The sequence below is a fragment of the Aplysia californica genome, unplaced genomic scaffold (genome assembly GCF_000002075.1).
Source record: "Aplysia californica isolate F4 #8 unplaced genomic scaffold, AplCal3.0 scaffold00353, whole genome shotgun sequence".
NCBI lineage: Eukaryota > Metazoa > Mollusca > Gastropoda > Aplysiida > Aplysiidae > Aplysia > Aplysia californica.
This window is the reverse complement of record NW_004797623.1, coordinates 507074-532467: the sequence shown is the minus strand read 5'-3', so window position 1 is coordinate 532467 and position 25394 is coordinate 507074. Positions and strand designations below refer to the sequence as shown.

At 38.8% G+C, this 25394-nt stretch overlaps 1 protein-coding gene across 1 annotated transcript in view; it reads left to right on the top strand.

The window, feature by feature from the left end:
• LOC101847743 overlaps positions 1-25394 on the top strand; it is a gene marked incomplete in the record, with an annotated part of 240046 nt that overhangs the window by 119936 nt on the left and 94716 nt on the right. Inside the window, 19 exon segments of the mRNA XM_035970982.1 lie at positions 545-736; positions 1697-1831; positions 4835-5014; positions 5550-5687; positions 7310-7480; positions 9023-9142; positions 11447-11632; positions 13447-13572; positions 14470-14661; positions 15869-16033; positions 16635-16832; positions 17447-17569; positions 18254-18439; positions 19594-19734; positions 20617-20799; positions 21564-21689; positions 23150-23338; positions 23981-24121; positions 24896-25078. Of these exon segments, the coding sequence (XP_035826875.1) occupies positions 545-736; positions 1697-1831; positions 4835-5014; positions 5550-5687; positions 7310-7480; positions 9023-9142; positions 11447-11632; positions 13447-13572; positions 14470-14661; positions 15869-16033; positions 16635-16832; positions 17447-17569; positions 18254-18439; positions 19594-19734; positions 20617-20799; positions 21564-21689; positions 23150-23338; positions 23981-24121; positions 24896-25078 (3075 nt within the window).

The window sequence follows — 25394 nt, the reverse complement described above, 5'->3', positions numbered from 1 at the left end:
CCCCTGAAAAAAACAAAAAAAAAACTTGGGAAAAGGAAAAATCCTACGCCAAAACAAAATAATACCAAAAGCACAATTTATTAAACAAAATTATTTCATTTTTTTTCACATGTGTTCACTTTTATGAATAGTTCTTTTCATATTTCAACTGACTGTATCTGATCCGTAAACAGTGATAACATTGTCTCGGTTGTAGCTTAATTGTACAGAAGCTCTTCTTGATGTGTACCTGAGTTTGCTCGTATGCAATACGGCTTCCTAAAAGATCATCCATCATTGTTGTTTTGTTTTGTTTTTCAAGTTATTTCCTGTTGTCCATATTTTGTCCATCAAAGGAAATTGTTCCTTCCCCCCAGCCTGACTCGTCCCAGTGACAGAAATATGCAATGTCTGACCCATGATAAGAGATATGTGCACAATCTGTACTCTTTCATTATTGAAACTTTATTTAACAAATGAGTGTTTTACATGATGTGATGTGGGCTAATAGTCTTAAACACCGAATAAACTTACTACTTACTTGTTTTGTGCATGCCTTGTTCAGGTTCAGATAACGGCCTCAGATCAGGGCGTACCTCCCAACGCAGCCCAGCAACCGACCTCTGTCATTGTTGACGTGGTGCGAAATCAGCCACCGTTTTTCCAGAACACTGGCAACTATGTGGCTAACATCGACGAGACTTTGTCTGGAGGCAGCTTCGTCTACAGAGTCACGGCAGGGGACACCGACTCTGTGGTATGCCAGCTAAGCTCACTTATAATAGGTGTAATGGGCAGCAGTTCTCTCATAGTTTTGTAATAGGTGTAATGGGCAGCAGTTTTCTCATAGTTTCTTAATAGGTGTAAGGGGAAGCAGTTTTCTCATAGTTTCTTAACAGATGTAAGGGGAAGCAGTTTTCTCATAGTTTCTTGAGAATGGGTGTAATGGGCAGCAGTTTTCTCATAGTTTCTTAAGAATGGGTGTAATGGGCAGCAGTTTTCTCATAGTTTCTTGAGAATGGGTGTAATGGGAAGCAGTTTTCTCATAGTTTCTTGAGAATGGGTGTAATGGGAAGCAGTTTTCTCATAGTTTCTTGAGAATGGGTGTAATGGGCAGCAGTTTTCTCATAGTTTCTTAAGAATGGGTGCTGCTGTTCCTGAAATGTCAAAAAGTATAGACATCTTGGTGAACCTGTAAGTCTTATGTGGGTTTTTTAATAAAGAATATTAGAGTTCTGCCTTATGACAGCTTATGTCGTTATATTCAGTCCAGATGTCAGCATGTCTTCTTTTATAAAGTTTGTGTACATTTTGAGTAGATCGATTTATCTACTTATGTCACTAATACTAATCTAGCTAAACCAAAGCAACCAAAGGCTCACATGTTGACAGGAAGGACATTGGACTCTGAAGAAGGAGAAACCATAAGCTATTAAGAAATAATTATGAAAAGACTTGTGTCGTTCGTGTTCAATGTTAATAGGACACAAAAATACTCTTGAAGAAGTTCACCATTGAATAAAGTTGTAGTATATAGAATATTATATGTGAAGGTTTAAAAAAAGAATAAGTGTGTCAAATGGCTCAGTTTGGGAAATTACTGGAATGATTTATATTACTCAAGACACCAAGAGACTGCATGTATTTAATTTGATCCATCAGGAAACAAAGGAATGAAAAGTATTATGAAGCCCCTCTTGTGCATACATTTTCACAGATCCCGTTCAATCAAACCACCCTACATATCCGAGGGGATGGCAGTGCTAGTTCACTTTTCGAAATTGCTCAGGATGGCAGCATCACCTTACGCAACAACGCGAACCTAGATACTGCACAAGAGACAAGCTACTCTGTAAGTATTGCTGAGAAACTCAGAATAGTTTTTAAGCTACTCTGTAAGTATTGCTGAGAAACTCAGAATAGTTTTTAAGCTACTCTGTAAGTATTACTGAGAAACTCAGAATAGTTTTTAAGCTACTCTGTAAGTATTGCTGAGAAACTCAGAATAGTTTTTAAGCTACTCTGTAAGTATTGCTGAGAAACTCAGAATAGTTTTTAAGCTACTCTGTAAGTATTGCTGAGAAACTCAGAATAGTTTTTAAGCTACTCTGTAAGTATTGCTGAGAAACTCAGAATAGTTTTTAAGCTACTCTGTAAGTATTGCTGAGAAACTCAGAATAGTTTTTAAGCTACTCTGTAAGTATTGCTGAGAAACTCAGAATAGTTTTTAAGCTACTCTGTAAGTATTGCTGAGAAACTCAGAATAGTTTTTAAGCTACTCTGTAAGTATTGCTGAGAAACTCAGAATAGTTTTTAAGCTACTCTGTAAGTATTGCTGAGAAACTCAGAATAGTTTTTAAGCTACTCTGTAAGTATTGCTGAGAAACTCAGAATAGTTTTTAAGCTACTCTGTAAGTATTGCTGAGAAACTCAGAATAGTTTTTAAGCTACTCTGTAAGTATTGCTGAGAAACTCAGAATAGTTTTTAAGCTACTCTGTAAGTATTGCTGAGAAACTCAGAATAGTTTTTAAGCTACTCTGTAAGTATTGCTGAGAAACTCAGAATAGTTTTTAAGCTACTCTGTAAGTATTACTTTGCTGAGAAACTCAGAATAGTTTTTAAGCTACTCTGTAAGTATTACTTTGCTGAGAAACTCAGAATAGTTTTTTATTTATGTGTGATACCTCTCTTGACATTTCCAACGAAATCTTTCAACTTTGCCGGCAATGTTTCTTACGATTGAAGTGAGGTGACATTTCCAATGAAATCTTTCAACTTTGCTGGCAATGTTTCTTACGATTGAAGTGAGGTGACATTTCCAACGTAATCTTTCAACTTTGCTGGCAATGTTTCTTTCGGTGTAAGGGAGGGAGAACCACCAATAGTATCGTTGCTCCCGTGTAGGAGTTGCAACCCTCTAAAATAACTCCCTTTATTTGTCTGTGTATATATATTTGCGTGCTTGGTATTTTCTGTGGTGTCTTTGTTCCGTGGTCTTTTCTCCCTTATTCCTTTATTACCCTTTCTATGACTGTGGTCACTAGGCCATGTGCTCCACTCTCAAAGTATTGTGCGTGCTTTACTTGTGCTTTGTTGTCTCATGTTAAACCCCCCTAAAAAAAAGCCGAAACACAGCGCACTTTCTGAATTTCACTATTCTAACACAGCGCACTTTCTGAATCTCACTACTCTAACACAGCGCACTTTCTGAATCTCTCTATTCTAACACAGCGCACTTTCTGAATCTCTCTATTCTAACACAGCGCACTTTCTGAATCTCTCTATTCTAACACAGCGCACTTTCTGAATCTCTCTATTCTAACACAGCGCACTTTCTGAATTTCACTATTCTAACACAGCGCACTAACACAGCGCACTTTCTGAATCTCACTATTCTAACACAGCGCACTTTCTGAATCTCATTATTCTAACACAGCGCACTTTCTGAATCTCACTATTCTAACACAGCGCACTTTCTGAATCTCTCTATTCTAACACAGCGCACTTTCTGAATCTCACTATTCTAACACAGCGCACTTTCTGAATCTCTCTATTCTAACACAGCGCACTTTCTGAATTTCACTATTCTAACACAGCGCACTTTCTGAATCTCACTATTCTAACACAGCGCACTTTTTGAATCTCACTATTCTAATACAGCGCACTTTCTGAATCTCACTATTCTAACACAGCGCACTTTCTGAATCTCACTATTCTAACACAGCGCACTTTCTGAATCTCACTATTCTAACACAGCGCACTTTCTGAATCTCTCTATTCTAACACAGCGCACTTTCTGAATCTCACTATTCTAACACAGCGCACTTTCTGAATCTCACTATTCTAACACAGCGCACTTTCTGAATCTCACTATTCTAATACAGCGCACTTTCTGAATCTCACTATTCTAACACAGTGCACTTTCTGAATCTCACTATTCTAACACAGCGCACTTTCTGAATCTCACTATTCTAACACAGCGCACTTTCTGAATCTCACTATTCTAATACAGCGCACTTTCTGAATCTCACTATTCTAACACAGTGCACTTTCTGAATCTCACTATTCTAACACAGCGCACTTTCTGAATCTCTTTATTCTAACACAGCGCACTTTCTGAATCTCACTATTCTAACACAGCGCACTTTCTGAATCTCACTATTCTAACACAGCGCACTTTCTGAATCTCACTACTCTAACACAGCGCACTTTCTGAATTTCACTATTCTAACACAGCGCACTTTCTGAATCTCTCTATTCTAACACAGCGCACTTTCTGAATCTCACTATTCTAACACAGCGCACTTTCTGAATCTCACTATTCTAACACAGCGCACTTTCGGAATCTCACTATTCTAAAATGCAGGCAGAAACAAATGAAAATAGCACCAACAGTGTGATTACAACAGTAGTGAACGCTCACTGTGTTTCTCTCATTTCTTCTCTTTCTCTCTCTCACACTCTGTCTTCGTGGGCGGTTGGCGGGTGCTCTGGTGTGGTTTGCTTCTTCTTTCCTATCAAACGTCTATCGTCCTTATCTCCCCTTCTTCTTTTTAATGTTTTTTACTCTCTTGTAACACCTCTAATCTTCTGGCGCTCATATGAACATATGCAGTTGCGAGCGCCGAACAACCTCTACTAAAGGTTTGTGGGTTCTTTGGTGTGGTTTGCCCCTTCTTTCCTATCAAACATCTATCTCCTCCTCCTTTTTTGTGTTTGTTACTTTCTTGTAACACCTCTAATCTTCGGCACTTATTTGACCTTCTTATGTTGCAAGTGCCGTAAAACTCTTACTAAAACGAAACTCTGCCTTCCTTTGTTTTTATGATAGATTTACTTTGTGAATGTCCTCAGGTGCGGGTGGAAGTGAAGGATGGTGGTATCCCTCCTCTGAGTGCTGAGGCCTTTGTGGTGGTAAATGTTAAGCGGAACTTCTTTGCGCCTGTCATCAACGATGCCAGAACAAGTGTCTCCTTCAACGCTGTCCCCGGTATTGCAGTCTTGCAGCTTTCGGCAACTGATGATGATTTAACGGTGAGTTACTTTGTCTCGTATTTCTTGCTATTTCACCTTTGCTTGTTTGGATTTTTGAAAATATCTCCATAACTTTTCATCCTTTCTAAAAATGTATATCTTCCGGCTTCCTTGCACTTTGTACATCTGTAAAATATATAAGTGATAGGGTAAATGTCCCTATTCCCAAGAGAGAAAAACTATCTTATCTCTCTTACATACATTTCCCACTTTAAACTGTTTTCACTGGATTTTTCTGGAATTTTTTTTTTTTTAAATGTGTCGATGAATGAACCCTTCCAGCAGGTTAAACTTACTAAATGTTTATATAAATGAGACCTTCACATAAGTAAATGTGAGATCTTCGCTTCAAGTTTGTAGATGGTACCTTCAGGGTGATACAAAAGTCTTTCGATTAGTTATAAAACCATTTGTGTTACAGTCACAGTAGTGTGGACTCATCCGTTTTAGGGCATATAGAGTTATTGAAATAATCTTAAAGTCTGTTCTTTTGCCTTGCTTTTGATGAAAAAGTACCCTTCTATCTTTCCTACAGGGCCCTGAAGGGACAGTTCGCTACGAGCTGGTGAGCGGTGATCAGTTCAATGGCGAGTCTTACTTCTACCTCGAGTCGGAGACAGGTTTCCTTAGACTCTCCAGGAATGAAAACTTGCAGAATGCTCCTGACTTTTCGGTGAGTGTTGCCTGATCAACAGTTGCCTGACCAACAGTTGGTGGGCACTCTGGTGTACTTTGCTGGAGTTTCTGTCTGAATCTATTCCTGTCAAAAGTATGTCAGTACTCATCTAGGCTGGCCGTGAAGACCAACGTAGCACCAACTGTGAAGACAGGTGGACATTATCGTGAACAGTGTCATTATAACTGTTATGCACTTCAGTCTACCTGATGTCGAGGGTTTGGTGATTTATTTTTTTTCACACAAATTCTCTTGACTTGTGAAATGTAATCAATGTTAGACAACGTGGGTGGTTGGCAGGTTCTCTGGTGTGGTTTGCTTCTTCGTTCCTATCAAACATCTATCGTCCTTATCTTCCCTTCTTCTTTTTTATGTTTGTTACTCTCTTGTAACACCTCTAATCTTCTGGCGCTCATATGACCTTTTGCAGTTTCGAGTACCGTAAAACTCAACTAAAACTAACTAAAATGCTAGACAACACACTAGTATAGTCAAATCAGAATGATCTTAACTCCTCAGTATCTCTAGGAAGTGATTGTGCTTTTTAGAGCAAAGGAACTAGGTCCATGTAAAAGTTGAACCCTACTTTCTGATGTAACCCTTGGGTCTCAAATATTTAGCATTATGTACTCACCGTTGAAATTGAATTCTACGGTGACTGCACTGACTTGTAGTAGAAATCAAAGTAACATGGTTTTACTTCCATTGGTGTCTACCAAGTCTGATAAAGAATCCCAAGTATTTTATGAGTTCAAAGTGAGGTAAGTGTTACGTTCTGGCTATGCTTATAGCTTTCCGAATAATTGTGAAACGTGCTCACAAACAAACACAAGACCTCTGTGAGAATGAGTAGTAACGGAAGTTGTTTATTCATTTACAAGTGGGTCACGTTACATGCATGACAACATAGTTGACCAATTCGGTCCAAGCTATTGGTGTACACTCATGACAGGAAGTTTCAAACCCATGAATGCGGATATCGTAAAACAGATGAACAATCAATGTGTTGTCTTGAGTAACATTTTCAATCCATCGTGTCTGTGACCTCAGCAAACGACCTTCTCTTTCACCGAGTACATGAGGATAAGATATTTCATCGATGTTTATGTCACACAGATAGCTGGATTTTTTTCTTTTTTTTCTTTTTCGTCTTCAGAAACTTGTGTCTTTCATAGCTTGTGTAGGAAAAGTGGTGAACTTTTTTCCTTAAAATTTGCCTTTCCTTCTTAGCTGTGCTGGGAAGCAAAATTACAGCCTTTTTGGATTGAAACTTCAGTGCTTTTCATTTAGAATAGGAATGTGGGTGGTTGGCGGGTGCTCTGGTGTGGTTTGCTCCTTCTTTCCTATCAAACATCTATCGTCCTTATCTCCCCTTCTTCTTTTTTATGTTTGTTACTCTCTTGTAACACCTCTAATCTTTTGGCGCTCATATGACCTTATGCAGTTGCGAGCGCCGTAAAACCTCTACTAAAACAAACAAACAAAAGAATAGGAATTCTACTGGAAGTTTTTCCTCTTACCGTGTCTTTGCTGTGGTCACTGACAGGTCTTATGTAAAACCATGAGCAAGCTTTTCTCTAGCTTAAACCATAAAGGTGAACGAAACCTGTATTTTTCAGCTGCTGGTGCGGGCCTACGACCTGGGCACTCCTTCTCTCTCGGACACAGCCACCATCACGGTCACCGTGACCAAGGTGGACTCGCCTCTCTCGGTGCAGAACTACAACTACACTATCAACGAGAATCTCTCTGCAGGGAATGATATCGGAAGAGTGGTAGCCAACCCCAGCGTAAGTATCAGATCATTTATGATCTATTTTTGTATAACAGCATGGGCTGGGAACACTAGACAACAAGGTACAGAAAAATTAAATCGACTAATATGGAAAGCATGTAAAATTTCAACATCTACATTAATAATAATAATAATAATTGCATTTACCTAGCGCATATCCATGCTTAAAAGCATGCTCTATGCGCTTTACAACTATTATTACCCCGGCAGTCCCTCTGAGAACACTCAGAAACATTCTCGGCTTCCGCGGAAGCATACAGTGCAAGCTGCGGATTTCGCGAGCTCAAACCCTATCAAACTGACAAGATCGTTCACTGTCTAGGCCTATAGCCGGGTACCCATTTCCACCTGGGTGAAGTGAGGAAAATTTGTGCAAAGTGCCTTTCCCAAGGACACAACGTCGGGCCCCTGACGGGATTCGAACCCTGGACCTTACGGTTGCGAGTCCGAGAGCCTAACCACTAGGCCTCCGATGCCACGATGAATTGTACATAACAGCTTGCACTAAAAAAATTAATTCTTTCTTTTTAGACAACAAACATCCCTTGTTCTCTCAAATAATAACATCAGTCAGAAGTAAAATACCTAGGCTTCTGATCTGTAACAAAGAAAGATATAGAAGGTCATTTTTACCATCATCCATCAAAATGCTTCCATCTTAACCATCTTGTATTAGTATACTTACGACCTTAGAGCATTTTTGTTTGTATTGCTGCTCAATTTATATTATGCATGTGATTGTAAACTTGCATGTGTGTGTGTGTGTGCGTGTGCGTGTGCGTGTGCGTGTGCGTGTGCGTGTGTGTGTACACATGCTGATACACCAAACCAATGTGCCAGGATCTGTACAATAAAGATAAAGATGTATCTTATCATTTGGAAAAGAAATTTTTTTTTTTTAAATTTGGAAATGGTTGAACCTGCCTTCTCCCCCCCATAATATGATTTAAAAAAAAACCAAATTGGACAAAAGTTTCTCTCTGTCATATATAAACTTTTGGAGGATCACCTTTGAAAAAAGCTGAAAAAGCTGTATTAAGATCCCCAATTTCTTGTGTTGAGGCTTTTAATATAACATTTTGGAAATTTTTCTGTCATGTTGTTCTTATCTCTGCTTATTGTGCAGAGAGGTGATATCTTTTAAGACAGATGATCTCTTGATACAAAATAGACGGATACACGATAGAAGCACGTAACATTTAGACGCATTGCCAGGCCCACCACGTGACTATTGTTCTCTCAGAAATGTTTATACATATACATATATGTATGTATAATACTGTTTTACGTACACACCTGTCCATTAATTTTTATGGTGTGATATTTTTTATTAATGTAATGCGCATTGAGCTTTTTTAAAAAAGAAAATGGAAATACGCAGCATAAATTTCATTTATTATTAATATTATTATTATTATTATTATTATTATTATTATTAAACAGCCTTTTCCCACATCCTCCCTGCTTCTGCTGGGTTTGTGTGGTCCTGATGAGAAGACAAAAGTCTCAGCAGCTTAATCCTGTCTCTGTTTTACAGAACTCTGTGGTGTACAATCTTTTGGGCTACCCCCCCTCGTCCAACTTCTTTGATGTCGATGCCACAGGAAAAATCACCTTGGTCAGAAGCATTGCAGACGAAGAGCTCTTATCTTACACCGTAAGTTTTTGTACCTCTCTGTGTGTTCACTGTATCTTTTCCTCACTGTATCTTTATCTTTTCTCTCTGTATTTTTTCCTCCCTATATCTTTTCCTCACTGTATCTTTTCCTCACTGTATCTTTTCCTCCCTATATCTTTTCCTCACTGTATCTTTTCCTCACTGTATCTTTTCCTCACTGTATCTTTTCCTCACTGTATCTTTTCCTCACTGTATCTTTATCTTTTCTCTCTGTATCTTTTCCTCACTGTATCTTTTCCTCACTGTATCTTTTCCTCCCTATATCTTTTCCTCATTGTATCTTTTCCTCACTCTATCTTTTCCTCATCTTTTCTTCCCTGTAGCTTTTCCTCACTGTATTCTTTCTTCACTGTATATTTTCCTCTCTGTATCTTTTCTTCACTGTATCTTTTCCTCACTGTATCTTTTCCTCACTGTATCTTTTCCTCACTGTATCTTTTCCCCACTGAATCTTTTTCTTTTCTCTCTGTATCTTTTCCTCTCTGTATCTTTTCCTCACTGTATCTTTTCCTCACTGTATCTTTTCCTCCCTATATCTTTTCCTCACTGTATCTTTTCCTCACTCTATCTTTTCCTCATCTTTTCTTCCCTGTAGCTTTTCCTCACTGTATTCTTTCTTCACTGTATATTTTCCTCTCTGTATCTTTTCTTCACTGTATCTTTTCCTCACTGTATCTTTTCCTCACTGTATCTTTTCCCCACTGAATCTTTTTCTTTTCTCTCTGTATCTTTTCCTCTCTGTATCTTTTCCTCACTGTATCTTTTCCTCACTGTATCTTTTCCTCACTGTATCTTTTCCTCCCTATATCTTTTCCTCACTGTATCTTTTCCTCACTCTATCTTTTCCTCATCTTTTCTTCCCTGTAGCTTTTCCTCACTGTATTCTTTCTTCACTGTATATTTTCCTCTCTGTATCTTTTCTTCACTGTATCTTTTCCTCACTGTATCTTTTCCTCACTGTATCTTTTCCCCACTGAATCTTTATCTTTTCTCTCTGTATCTTTTCCTCACTGTATCTTTTCCTCACTGTATCTTTTCCTCACTGTATCTTTTCCTCTCTGTATCTTTTCCTCACTGTATCTTTTCCTCTCTGTATCTTTTCCTCACTGTATCTTTTCCTCACTGTATCTTTTCCTCCCTATATCTTTTCCTCACTGTATCTTTTCCTCACTCTTATCTTTTCCACATCTTTTCTCCCCAGTAGCTTTTCCTCACTGTATTCTTTCTTCACTGTCTATTTTCCTCTCTGTATCTTTTCTTCACTGTATCTTTTCCCCACTGAATCTTTACTGTATTCCTCTGTGTGTCTTTTTCTCTCTGTGTCTTTTCCTCTCTGTGTCTTTTCCTCTCTGTATCTTTTCCTCACTGTATTCCTCACTGCATCTTTTCCTCATTGTATATTTTCCTCTCTGTATATTTTCTTCTCAGTATCTTTTCCTCACTGTATCTTTCTCTCTGCAAAAGCGATATAATGTTGACGGTGGATCTGACCTGGAGAAAAAAAAAAAACCGAGATCATGTGGCAAACTTGCTGGGTCCTTCCATTTCTTTTTTCTAGTAAGATCACACTACGGCAGATGCACACCATTTAGAACGGTTTGCTTCTTCTTTCCTATCAAACATCTATCGTCTTTATCTCCCCTCTTTTTTTGTGTTTGTTACTCTCTTGTATCACCTCTAATCTTCAGCACTTATGTGACCTTATTGTGTTGCAAGTGCCGAAAAACTCTTACTACAACTTGAAAAGATATAAAAAGAAGTTTCTTTCCTTAGGGAATAAGGCTGCTGTTGAAATAAACATTAATGCGTATTGCTCTTTGCTGTTAAAAATTACTTAAAATGTAATTTGAGTATATCTGTATAACTCTAATGGTCTGTGATAAATTCCTGCATGTTGTTCAAATATGCTTCTGATGTGATATGTACATTTTGTCAGCTTTACTTTTCTTTTCATATTGAATTCTAACGAGAGTAATATATGGTTTACAGTTTTATGTTAACCTGCATGTGTTTTTACAGTCCTGTACAGCCAAGAAAAATTTCCCTCTGGGATATTAAAGTATTATCTTATCTTATCTTATCTCACCTCACCTCACCTCACCTCACCTCACCTCACCTCACCTCACCTCACCTCACCTCACCTCACCTCATCTCATCTCATCTCATCTTCTTTCGTCTCGTCTCGTCTCGTCTCGTCTCATCTCATGTCATCTCATCGCATCTCATCGCATCTCATCGCATCTGATCTCATCTTATCTTATCTGATCTTATCTTATCTTTCAGTTGGTTGTCCGTGCTACAAGAACCACGTCGGTAACTACCCAGACAGCAGAGTCTGTGGTGACCATCACTGTGAACAGAAACCTGAACAGGCCAATCTTTGGTCCCGACCGCTATGAGATTGATGTCCAAGACACCACGGACGTTGGCACTATCCTCCTCACTGTTTTTGCCCAGGATGGGGATGCGGTAAGCTCTTTAACAGTTACTTGTGAGGCGTCGTTGGTGAAATCAGGCACTCGTCAATTTAATGAAAGTCAACGTTTTCCCGCTGGTTTGGCGCTATTTTACGAAATTTTGTTTTTTCGTTTAACACCTTCTATTTCAGTTTCAGAACCCATTTCAGTGTGGATTGTATTGAAAAACGTTGATTAGATGCATAAATAATGTAAATTGTCAGTTTCCAAGGACTCTGAGGCTTTGTAAATAACCAACTTTGGCAGCCATTTTATCTCTAATTTTACCTCTGAAACCAGGCAATGCCCACCTCATTCAATCGCAAATATCTCAGCATGTACTCAAGATAAATGGGTAATTGTTTCATTAAAAGCAAAGCAAATGAACAAGCTTTAAGGCGATATCAATAACTCCACTTGCCCAAAACCTGACGAGCGCCTGATTCCACCGCATCATGACACATTTAGTTGCTGTTTCAAGAAGAAATACTTACCAGTTTTTACTTGAATTGTTCATGAGTGCTTTGATGATATCTCTTTTATAAAAAGCCTTATAAACGACCCATCACACCCCTTTTCCACACAAATTGTAAGATCACGCAGCGGCAGATATGTACCTCCAAAAACAAAGAAAGAAAGATATAAAAGAAGTTTTTTACCATCTAGCATAAGGCTTTTGTCAGAATGAGCATAGATGTGTGTTGCTCTTAGAGTATGTATCTGTATATAACTCCAAAGGTCTAGTATTTAAATTCCTGCATGTGGTTGAATGATGCATTTGATGAAAATGTACATTTTGTCAGCCTTACTTCTCCTTTCATATTGAATTTTAATGAGAGTAATATATATGATTAAAATTTTTTTAATGTATACCTGTATGTGTTTTTATGGTCCTGTACAGCCAAGGAAAATTTCCCTCTGGGATAATAAAGTACTATCTTATCTTATCTTATCTTATCTTATTTCTTTTCATTGTCATTAATATTCTGACTTGTACTCTAACCCTGTCAGTATGGAGTTGTTTCCATCTACATTTTGCGACCTCATTGCTTTCTTGTCGTATCTCCATTTTTAACAACAGTGAAAAAACTCATAACAAAGAGTGAGCCTAAGAAGAAGTCATATTTTCACTGTTTTAAAAAATGGAGATATGACAATTTAAGAAATCACTGAGGTCACGATTTGTAAAAACAAAAGAGATGTAAGCAGAGTCGTAAGATATTATATATTATATGCATTCCCTTATTCAGAATAAGTAACAGCATACGTTGCAATTACATCCTCTGAAACATCCCCTATAACGCTGTAGAAAAATGCCTATGATGTGTCCAGTGCTTCTCATTTGTTGACATTAGAAAAAAGTTATCAGTCGTAAATTATTTTAAAACATTTCACTTTTACATCTGTAATGATGCGGAATCTTGATATTGTTAAAGTAAATTTACAAAACAGCATTACCTGTCCTGTCAGTAGTGAAGTCTAAGGAATATAGAGGAACCCTATTTCAAAACTGATTAAGTGTTCCATTGTGGGTAAGATATGACTCTTCCACCAAACAGATGGAATATTAAATGATGTACGTGGGTGGTTGGCGGGTGCTCTGGTGTGGTTTGCTTCCTGTACATGGGTGGTTGGCGGGTGCTGTGGTGTGGTTTGCTTCTTCTTTCCTATCAAACATCCTTATCTCCCCTCCTTTTTTATGTTTGTTATTCTCTTGTAACTTCTCTAATCTTCTGGCGCTCATATGACCTAACGCAGTTGTGAGCCCTGTAAAACCTCTACTAAAACTAAAACTAAAACTAAAATGATGTACTTTGTGTATTGCAGGGTGATGTTGTCGAGTTCAACTTTGTGCCGGGCTCTGGTGACTTCACACCTTTCTTCGTCCATCCTAGAACCGGCAATCTTTCTCTCACTCAAAGCTTGGTCGGAACGACTGTCAGGAGATACGCAGTGAGTAAACCATCTCTGATGAAATTATTTTCTCAGCCCACTTGTTAAACAATACACATAGTGAGTAAACCATCTCTGATGAAATTATTTTCTCAGCCCACTTGTTAAACAATACACATAGTGAGTAAACCATCTCTGATGAAATTATTTTCTCAGCCCACTTGTTAAACAATACACATAGTGAGTAAACCATCTCTGATGAAATTATTTTCTCAGCCCACTTGTTAAACAATACACATAGTGAGTAAACCAATTCTGATGAAATTATTTTCTCAGCCCACTTGTTAAACAATACACATAGTGAGTAAACCAATTCTGATGAAATTATTTTCTCAGCCCACTTGTTAAACAATACACATAGTGAGTAAACCAACTCTGATGAAATTATTTCTCAGCCCACTTGTTAAACAATGCATTTAAATATTTTATGTCTTTTATATACTGAGGCTAAAACAGCACCTGGACATGGATGGCTGGTGCCTCTATAAATAAATCATTGATGGTCAAGGTCATTTTTTTTTATATTATAAAATTGTGGCATGGCTCATATTTCCTCTATTCTACACTTGTTTTATAATTTACCTACTATGATTCGGGTAGAACTTCAGTCCTATGAGCAGATGTATATTTCTGTTTTACATTCTGGTTTCAGGGATAAGGCCGTTGAACTATTTATTTTGTACAATATTGCTACGGAGTACATTTTAGAAGGTTGCCACTTAAGGCACATTGTGAGCAGCATTGTACGTTTGCCTGTTTTACAACATGTTTTATTTGATGTGCATGTCTTTTTTTTTTTTACAGCTCTTATGAGACAAATTTAATTTAGTTCAGTGATTAGAAGTAAGGACATTCCCCCCCCCCCCCCTCCAACCTCCTCCCAATCTTTTCCCACAGTTCCAAGTTCAGGCTCGTGATAACAGCCGTCCAGAGAAGTTTGCCGCCATCCCTGCTACTGTCATTATCAACATCTTGGGAGACAACGTCGCGCCTGTGTTCACTCGATTCACCTACACTGGAAACATTACAGAAGCTTACTCTAACGGGGATTTGGTTGTGACTGTCACAGCTTCCGATAGAGATCTCCGGGTAGGTGGTGTGTTATGTTACGACTTACTTGAGTCTTGGAGTATTAGATCTAGATGATAGTTGATGTTGGTGGGGCCCCACCTGCTGGTCGTCTGCTAGTTCTTCGTTAGCCGATGTTACTCGTTTCGGCTTCAGTGAGAGAGTGACCTTCAGATTTCCCGCCGCTTGCACGAGATCACATTAGGTCTCAGTCACGTGATATGTCCCTTAGGCCTACGTCATAACAACTATCATTAAGGTGTGGTCACGCGACATGTCCTTCTATTCTTAAGGTGCGTTTACACCACATGGTGGTGGTTGATTTGCCTTTTGAGTCTTACCTCCATGTGTGGGCCGTGCTGACTAAATGAGTTGCTTCTCTCAATCCACAAATGGAAATACTCAAAACTCGACACTAGGGTCAAATGTGTAGATTTTCTTTTGATGCCATATTCTTTTAGTATAACCTGCCTTTTATTATTCCATACTTATAAATTGTGAAAACTTCACCTATAAACGGGATGTTTCTTTTTCCATAGGGCTCAAATCGGAGAAGTAACTCATTTTGTCAGCACGCTTCACATATCCTGCCAATGTACAATGGGCAGGCACTCTTCTGGTGTCCATCTTCTCCCACTACTCCTTTACAAATGTTCAATGTTATTGTTATTGTAATAAATGCCATCACAAAATGTGAGCCGTAGATTGGCTCTCTAATGTGATCTGCTCCTTTTATTCTTTTTCAGTGTACCTTCAGTTCTGCTTTGTTTTAGGCAAAAATGTGGCGGTTGTCATTTCCAGTTGTTGTGACTTTTACAACTCAACAGCAAGGGGAGCAACTACTGCCCTCTTTTCTCACCCCATGCATCTCTTTTCAATGCTCCTTGGTTTTGTTTTCATATACTCTTCTGTTCTTATCTTCTTAAATACATTATTACATTAAATTTGATTATGTACAAGCTTCTTACAGATTGTAATCCAATTTTTGATCCTTACAGATGGCAGATACTGTCATGTTCTTTTTAAAAACGATCATTTTATTACTTTTAAATTAAATGTATGCATTATCGAAAAGTGAAAACTATTATGACAGTTTTTTCCTCATAGGAAAAAGTAAAGGAATAAGTTATCGTATCTGTAGATTATTTTTCAAAAATCGTTAAATGAATGAGTAAAAGATATTATGTTCTCTGTTGAAATAGCAGTGTTTTCCTTTCTTTTTTTAAAGGGCGCTCTTCAAGTTGAAATGAATCCAAATAGTGGCCTTGGCAGTGGCAGTGGACTTTTTACAGTGAGCAATTTGAGGCCTGCTTCATCAACCTCTGTGACTGCAGATGTCGTTGTTACAGACATGAACTACCTGAGATATGACGAATTCAACGAGGTCTACGAAGTAAGGAAACATACGATGAGGATTTAATGGAAGAGAATTTAATGTGCTACAGATGACTTACAAAGTATGCATAAAATATGACCAATATTGAGGTGCAGTTTTAACAGAAAAATAGAGTGGTTTGGAAAAAGAAGGATAATGGCTTTCCTGTGACTCTGCCCCTTGTAAAGATGGAAAGTATCCATTCCTGTATCAAGTTATGTGATTCACTGGTTACCATCACTAGTGTCATGTCAACTTACTGATTTTCTTCTATGTCTTCCTCTTTAAACTACAGAAAAAGATTTTTTTAAAAATCCAGTGAAAGGAAGAAGGATGGTGGGGGGGTTACTAAAACTGGGAACTCCTCTGGCCTGCTGAGTGTAAATGTAAAGAAGGAAATTTACTTTTATTTTACACCTTTATAGAGCAGTGCAGTGAACTGTTGCGAATGCTACCAACTTGTGTTTTGCGCGCTCATATGACCTTACGCAGTTGCGAGGGCCGTAAAACCCTGTACTACTACTACTATAGCAGATTGTTCGATGATTATAAATATACTTTTTTTTTGGTGGTCTCCCCTCCTCATGTGACGGTCACCCTTTTTTCTTTTGTTTGAAAGATGGAACTGGTTGCTTATGACTCTGCCTACCCTACTGTCCGGGCCACGGCTACAGTGGCCACAATGGTGGTTCGCAATTTGAACAATCCTTTGTTCAACGTGACCACTCCTCCTGGGCGCTATGAAACTGTCATCTTTTACAACAAGGAAGTGGGATCTGTGATCTTCAACAACATCGGTGCCACAGATGCTGATGGTGTAAGTTGAAAAAAGTAAATTGGTTCAGTTGGTTTTGAGTAGGTCAAAAGATGGATAGAGGAAAGTGTATGCTGGCGTACCCAGTTATAGACAGTGAAAGATCTTGTCAGTTTGTTAGTGTTTGAGAGCTTAATTAGCTGCTTGAACTGTAAGCTTCTCGAGAAGCTGAGAATGTTAATGAGTGTTTTGTTGTCTGCTGGGGTAATAATGTAGTGTAAAGTGCTTGCTGTCAAGTAAGGTAATGCGCTATGCAAATTCTATTTATTATTACTATTTATTATTATTACTCTGATGTTGGTACGGGTCACACCCAGTTCCAGATATAGGCTTGTAAATGTGCGCATATGAAGAAAAGGAAGTTGACTCTCATAAAAGTACATTTTTATACCTTCACACATTTCAGCCTTAAAACAAAGACATTAGAAGGTGACTGATTTCAGTTATGATTTTCTATATTACGTTAGGCTAATTATTCTTCGTTTTACGAAACAAGTTTTTCCTTGCCAGGAAGAAAGAAATTTCCTAGTAGGCCCTACATGTATTTAGGTTTTGATATGCCAGGATATTTCAAGGCTCACACATTTTGTCTTTTAACATTGTACTATCTCTTTCAGGATAAGCTTCGCTATTCAATTGTTGGCAATGCTCAAGCCCAGAGATACTATGACATACACCCGGACACAGCTGTTATTACCCTGCGCAACTCCCTGGTGCCTTCCTCTCAGATTCGTGATGAGGTGAGTGATCGTGGGTGCTTGGCGGATGCTCTGGTGTGGTTTGCTTCTTCTTTCCTATCAAACATCTATCGTCCTTATCTTCCCTTCTTCTTTTTTATGTTTGTTACTCTCTTGTAACACCTCGAATCTTCTGGCGCTCATATGACCTTATGCAGTTGTGAGCGCTGTAAAACCTCTACTAAAACTAACTCTGCCTTGGAACATTCCTCTCGGCCTTGCCATTGGTTGATTGAGTTCATCCACTTTTCCATCTGCCTTTGTCCTGAATCAGTACTGACAGTTGAAATGTATTGACTCTTCAGGGAAAAATTTATGTCTTTGAAGATTTATGTGTTGTTGATAAAGCAGATGATAGTAATTTGTTCTGTATTGGTCTACATTTTTTTGTGCGGGGTAGTGATGCTAAAGGCTAAATTAGACTGTGTGCCAGGAAATGATGGTTGCTGTTAGTATAAGGAAAAGATAAACTGTATTTTGTGTATTTCGTCCTCTTGTGTTGTTAGATGAAGCATATATGCTTTAACTGCCTTGTCTTTCTCTTTCATTTTGTGACTGTTATATAAATCCTACTCTTCCAACGGCTGGCATCTTCTACTACCTTTTTCCAGAATCTGAAGCTCATCTCAATTAAATCCATGTTGTATGTTCTTTGGGGTTAAAAATGTACAATATGTTACATTACAGATTCTACTTAGGGTGTCTGATCTGAGGATCCCCGATAGAACTGCTACGGCTACTGCAGTTGTGAACATAATCCGTGACTCCAGGGATCCTGTATTCATCAACATGCCAAGATCCCAGGCTTTGGGCATACGGGATTCACCCAGCAACGGGATCGCCACTGTGGCGGGAAATGATGACGACATCCAGGTGACTTTGTCTGTGCTGTTTGTGGAACAGGGCATGTTGTGGGTTGTTGGCGGGTGCTCTGGTGTGGTTTGCTTCTTCTTTCGTATGAAACATCTATCGTTCTTATCTCCCTTTCTTCTTTTTTATGTTTGTTACTCTCTTGTAACACCTCTAATCTTCTTGCGCTTATATGAACTTATGCCGTTGCGAGTGCCGTAAAACCTCTACTAAAACTAAAACAAAACAGAGCTTGTTTGTGAGTTAACCCTTTGAGCCAGCGGTAGCTCGTTAAACTGCGCTTATGCCTAGCCACTGGTGAACCGATGGCGCGTAAAACTGCCTGTATGCCTAGCCGCCAGTACAATGGTGAGCGATACCCTATCCCCTAACCCGTTTGCCTGGAACAAAACACGCACTGGAAACCATGTTTACTGCAAAGAACGTTACTGATTGTTTTTGAAGATCTTTCTGAAGTGTGCTGACAAATGAGTTACTTCTTGGATTCAAGCCTTATGGAAATAGATGCACCACGCTTATAGGTGAAGTTTTTACAATTTATAAGTATGAAATAATGAAAGACAGGTTATCGTTAAAGAATGTGGCATCAAAAGGAAATCTATAAATTTGAGCCTAATGTTGATTTTTGGCCAATATCTCCTTTTGTGGATTGTGAGAAGTAACTCATTTTTGTCAGCACACTTCACATATGCTAGTAACGACGAGGACTACCACGAGTGGGATATGGAATGTGATTCTGAAAGTGATCACATGAATGTTAGTAATATATCACTCAGGCAGAGGGGCATGGTAGCTTCTGGAGGTCCGTGCTCAAAGGGTTGGATGCCGTATGAAAGAAGATCCTCGTATGGTAATATTTTGCTTTATTGCATACTTTAATCTTATGTCATTAAAGATTTTCTCCTACCTTTTCCCAGTGTAATATTTCATCCACATATGTTTTTTTTTGGTTGACGTTGATTGTCCTGGCAACCGCAGAAACACGTGGATAATGTCGATGCCCTGTTGTTTCTGTCTGTCTGTCTGTCCCAGCACTAAATGACTGCTATTGTGTTGATGCGCTTCTCTTTACTCTAACAAACAATGAGTTTCCGCCTTCATTATTTGACAAGTGCAACGTTTTATTTCATGCGTCATCAATGTCTTTTCTTCAACAGGGCAATCTGGTGTATGAGCTGGTGGAAGGCTACGCCAATTTCTTCAGCATTTCCCAGTCGGGAGTGGGCAACAACGCCGTGGCACAAGTGAACCTGGACAGAGACCTGCGGGAGGATGCACTGCGCCAGCTGGAATATCCGGTAGGAATTCACCTTGATTTACACCGCTAAGAGGATGTATATGTGAGGCAGCGTGGTGAAATCAGGTGCTCGTCAAAATACAGAAATCAGAGAAACAGGCATTTTTCCGCCTGTTTGGACATTTTCATCAAATTTTTATTTTTTGGCTCAACCTCTGATACGTCCATATAAAAACACATTTCCATTTGAATTTTACTGAAAAACATTGATTAAAGGCACAAGAAATGTAAATTTTTAATTTCCAAGGACTCTCAGGCTATGAAAGTTACCATACTTTGGCGACCATTTTCTCGCTAATTTTACCTCTGAAACCAGGCGACCTTAACCTCCTTCAATCGCAAATATTTCGACTTCTATTAGAAGTAGATGTATATTCTTTATCACCAAAAGGAAGACAAATGAATATGCTTTAAGATAATATTTCACCATGTCATGACACATAGAAGATAGATAAGATGAGATAATACTTTATTGTCCCAGATGGAAATTTTTCTTGGCTGTATAGGACCGCAAAACATATGCAGGTATACACATAAATTCAATTATAATATTACTGAAGAGAAAAGTAAAGGTGACTCTAATGCACATATCTCTTCAAATGCATCATTCAACAACATGCTGGAATTCATAACAAGACTTTTAGAGTTATATAGATACTTATTTATGCTTCGAAAGCTATAACTTGTAAAAATTCTGGTGAGTTTGTGAATGGCAAGAAATAATGAAGAAAAAAAAGGGAGAGTTTGATAACCTGCTTTGTAGACTTGTAGCTGAACCACCTCCATTCTGAGTTGATTGTGCCGTAAAACACCTACTCAGTCAATCAATCAAGCGTCCATGCCTTTCTTGACCATCCTGTCTACAATTTATTGTGTCTTTCAGCTCAAATTCCGCCTGTATGACTCCACCTTCCCCGATAATTTTGTGGAGAGTGTCCTAACGTTCACCGTGGACCGTAACCCCAACACGCCGCGGTGCCAGGACTCAGGCCTAAATCTTCCGCTGGACATAAATGCTGAAATCAACACAGTTGTGGCCAGAGTTCTTGCACTGGATGCTGATGGGGTAAGTGTTGAAGAAGAATTTGTATGTTTTGCCAAAACTGAGTCGATAGTGCTGTAAAACACCTACTCAATAAAAAACAAGCATGTTATTTCCTTTGTGTCAGTTACTTATTTTGTCTCATTTATCTTATTTATTGAATTTCAGTGCATTCTTCCACCTATTGGCTAGTTGCTTTCCTATCCACCGTTTTTTTATTGATGAGCTCTTAAATTTTGTCTGTGGGTGGTTGGCGGGTGCTCTGGTGTGATTTGCTTCTTCTTTCCTATCGTACAGCTATCGTCCTTTTCTCTCTTCCTCCTTTTCAGTGTTTGTTTCTCTCTTGCAACACCTCTAGTCTTCGGCACTCATATGACCTTATTGTGTTGCAAGTGCTGTAAAGCTCTTACTTAAACTAAAACTAAAATTTTGTTTTGGAAAATGTCTTCATTCGGGCAGTAATTTTTTAAAATATTGTTGCTAGGTATCCCTCTGTTTAAGGTTGATGCATCATGCCTCTTTTGGAGCAGATTAGCATGCAAGAAAAATGTTGGTTTCTTCCTTAAACCTGAAATATGAACATTAAGAAGAAAAATCTTAAAAGGTTAATGCACAGCATGCCCTGTTTAAATAAATATATGACCAGACAGGGCTTCATGTTTTGAGGAGTTTGGTTTTCAGCCAAAACTCTTAGCTTAAATCCTTCTACACCCATTCTCCAACCCCTTCCCTCAACCCCCCCCCCCGACAATCAATTCATACCATTTTGCTTTTTTCTTTGCTCTCAGGATACCATACTGTATGAGTTTGACACAAACAACCTGGACCCCATTGATCAAGAATATTTCTATGTTGACCCAAGGAATGGAGAAATAAAACTGATCAAGCCACTGACCAACGCCCAGATTTTCACAGTGAGTGGAAGTAACACTTGCAGTACCGAAGGCTCATATAATGAAATAAAGGCTCATGTAATGAAACGAAGGCTCATATAATGAAACGAAGGCTCATATAATGAAACGAAGGCTCATATAATGAAACGAAGGCTCATGTAATGAAACGAAGGCTCATATAATGAAACGAAGGCTCATGTAATGAAACAAAGGCTCATATAATGAAACGAAGGCTCATATAATGAAACGAAGGCTCATGTAATGAAATGAAAGCTCATATAATGAAACGAAGGCTCATATAATGAAACGAAGGCTCATGTAATGAAACGAAGGCTCATATAATGAAACGAAGGCTCATATAATGAAACGAAGGCTCATATAATGAAACGAAGGCTCATGTAATGAAACGAAGGCTCATATAATGAAACGAAGGCTCATATAATGAAACGAAGGCTCATATAATGAAATGAAACGAAGGCTCATATAATGAAACGAAGGCTCATATAATGAAACAAAGGCTCATATAATGAAATGAAAGCTCATATAATGAAACGAAGGCTCATATAATGAAACGAAGGCTCATGTAATGAAACGAAGGCTCATATAATGAAACGAAGGCTCATATAATGAAACGAAGGCTCATATAATGAAATGAAAGCTCATATAATGAAACAAAGGCTCATATAATGAAACGAAGGCTCATATAATGAAATGAAAGCTCATATAATGAAACGAAGGCTCATATAATGAAACACCCTGAAGTACCCCACCAGTTTAGAATGCTGAAGCCGTGGTAGAATTTTTCGAAAATTTAAGAATCCTTGACAGCCCAAGAAACATGCTTTAAAAATTCATAGAGGCTCATCAACCTTTCAGCTGTTATATAGAGTGACTTCCTTTTGTATTTACTTCAGTGCAGTGAGTCCGTTCGTTGTTTAAGTATGTTTAGTGTGCCTGGCCGCATCGGCGATTTAAGTCGCCAGCGGTAGTGAGCGCATGCTACGGCCTGGCGACTTAAGTCTCCGATGGTACTGAAGCTGAAGCCGCGGTCTTATGCAAAAAAAATTATGAAATTATGCAAACTGAGCCCAAAAATTTGAAATTAAGTGATTCTGTTAATTTTAACTAAGAATGATACAGGAAAATAATCAGAGATTATGCGAAAAATGATCAAATTTTGCTAAATTAAACGGGGTGCATAAAACCACGGGGACAGTAAGTGTTAAGTATACAATTGCTTTTGTTCCTTTTCAAAAGAAGTTGGAAGGGAAAGAACTATATAGTACCTTGGTCATGACAATTTTGGTACAGTGTATGGATGACAAAGGATGTTATTTCTGTAGAAACGATTTAGATCATTTCCAAACAGTAGGGAAAGTTTTACTATTGATCGGGTAAATTTTGGGTGAGAAAATTTGTTGAATTTTAAAAATCTGGAATTGAAATCACCTTTACCACTTAATGCATTTGTTATGTTTCAGTTTGGTGTGATAGCCAGTGACCAAGGCTTCCCTCTCCCCAAAGTTTGCACCACAACTGTACGCTTCTCCGTGCAAGCAGATATGGCACCGTTCTTTGACCCCAGTGTCAACCAGATTTGGTCTTTGAGAGAAGATGCTTTTGCCACCGGTCAAACGTTCACCGTGTTCGGAAGAGACAATGACAGACAGGTACATTTTTTATTCTCTTTTTATTACACGCACACGCTCACACGCACGCTCACACGCACGCTCACACGCACGCTCACACGCACGCCCACACGCACGCTCACATGCACATGCACGCGCACACACATACGCACACATGCACACATGCACACTCATGCACACACACACGCACACAACAACAACAACATCAACAACAACAACAACAGAGGATGAAGCAGGGCCTAGCTGTTGCTGGATCGACAACAACAACAACAACAACAGCAACAACAACAACAATAACAACAACAACAACAACAACAACAACAACAACAACAACAACAACAACAACAAAACAACAACAGCAGCAACAACAGGGGAAAGATCAGGGCTCAAAATGTTAACTCTTTCACTACCAAGGGGTGTTTCCTCACCTGGACTGGGCTTAATCTTTGACTTACTTTCTGATTCTCCCTTGGGATAGGGTTTAGGGTTAGGGTTTAAGTTGTGGTTAGGGTTAGGATTCACATGAGTTGTCTGGAATATTTTTTGTGAATGACCTTTTGGCGTTTAGCTGATCTCATGTCTCCATGACTTTCTTATTCTTCTTTCTTCGTGTTTAAATAAAATCTTGGCTCCATTTTAAAACATTTTTGGGTCTCCACACAGGGAAACCTCACTTACAACATAGTTGGACGCTACGACAGCACCCGGATCTTCACGGTGAGACGCGCCAATGTCAGTCCGGACAGCTCGGGGTTGATCAGTCTCCAGGATAGCCTACGTCTCAACCCAGACACTAGATACGAGGTACGGGTGTGATATGAACTCGCTTCTGTCTGAATCGAGACAACATATGCAAGGAATGGGTAGAATATTTAACAGGTTTTAAAAAATTATTTGGACTACAAAAGATGCGAGGCTTAAGTAGAATGTTAAACGATTTCTTTGACTTGTACTGCAAAGGATGTAAGGCATGAGTAGAATATTTGTGAAGTGTGCTGACAAAAAGAGTTACTTTTTGGATTCAGGCCCTATGGAAATAGGTACATCACGCTTATAAGGGAAGGTTTTACTATTTATAAGTTTAAAATAATTAAAGGCATGTTACACTTTTAGAATATGGCATCAATAGAAAATCTACAAATTTGACCTTGAGTCTCTATTTTTGGCCAACATCTCTAACTGTGGATTGTGAGAAGTTACTCATTTTGTCAGCACACCTCACATTTTACGTATTCTTTTATCTGTACTACAAACGAAGCCTTATATTGTCCAAAAAAGGAAGGATGAGACTTGGTAGGATTTCCTAAATGTTTTGTAATACATTCCCCGTTTCGCCCACTATGGGCTTTGTCACGAACATTTAAAAAAAATCATCATCAGTGTTGTAGAGCTTGAAAAAAGTGGAGACTCGAGGTAAGATGAGCAACTGCTTATAGTATGAGCTTTAGCTAACGGTTACATTTTCATTTTTTGTTTTGTTTCACGGATAGAGGTTCTCTTTTTGGCCTTGACTTTTTGCAGAGGCAAAGCTCTGTTGTATATTAGAATACCAATATGACTCTCCGGACTCTTTGTCAGATCGTGGTGACCGTGTATGACAGTGCCAGACCTCAGACCAGTGGCACTGTCACAGTGACCGTTGACGTGACCCGAAACCCAGACGGGCCGGTGTTTGTGCGAAGAAACTACAACGCTACCTTCCATGAAAAGGAACCTGTCGGCTACAGAGTGCTCAACATCTCGGCACCAGACCAGGATGGGGTATGCGTGTTTGTGTGTGTGTTTGTTTGTGTGTGTGTGTGGTTGGATGTGTGTGTGTATGTGTGCTTGGATGTGTTTGTGTGTGTGTTTGTGTGGTTGGATGTGTGTGTGTATGTGTGTTTGGACGTGTTTGTTTGTGTGTGTGTGTGTATGTATGTGTGTGTATGTGTGTTTGGATGTGTTTGTGTGCGTGTGTGTGTGTGTATGTATATGTGTGTATGTGTGTTTGGATGTGTTTGTGTGTGTGTGTGTGTATGTATGTGTGTGTATGTGTGTTTGTATGTGTGTGTGTGTGTGTGTGTGTGTGTGTGTGTGT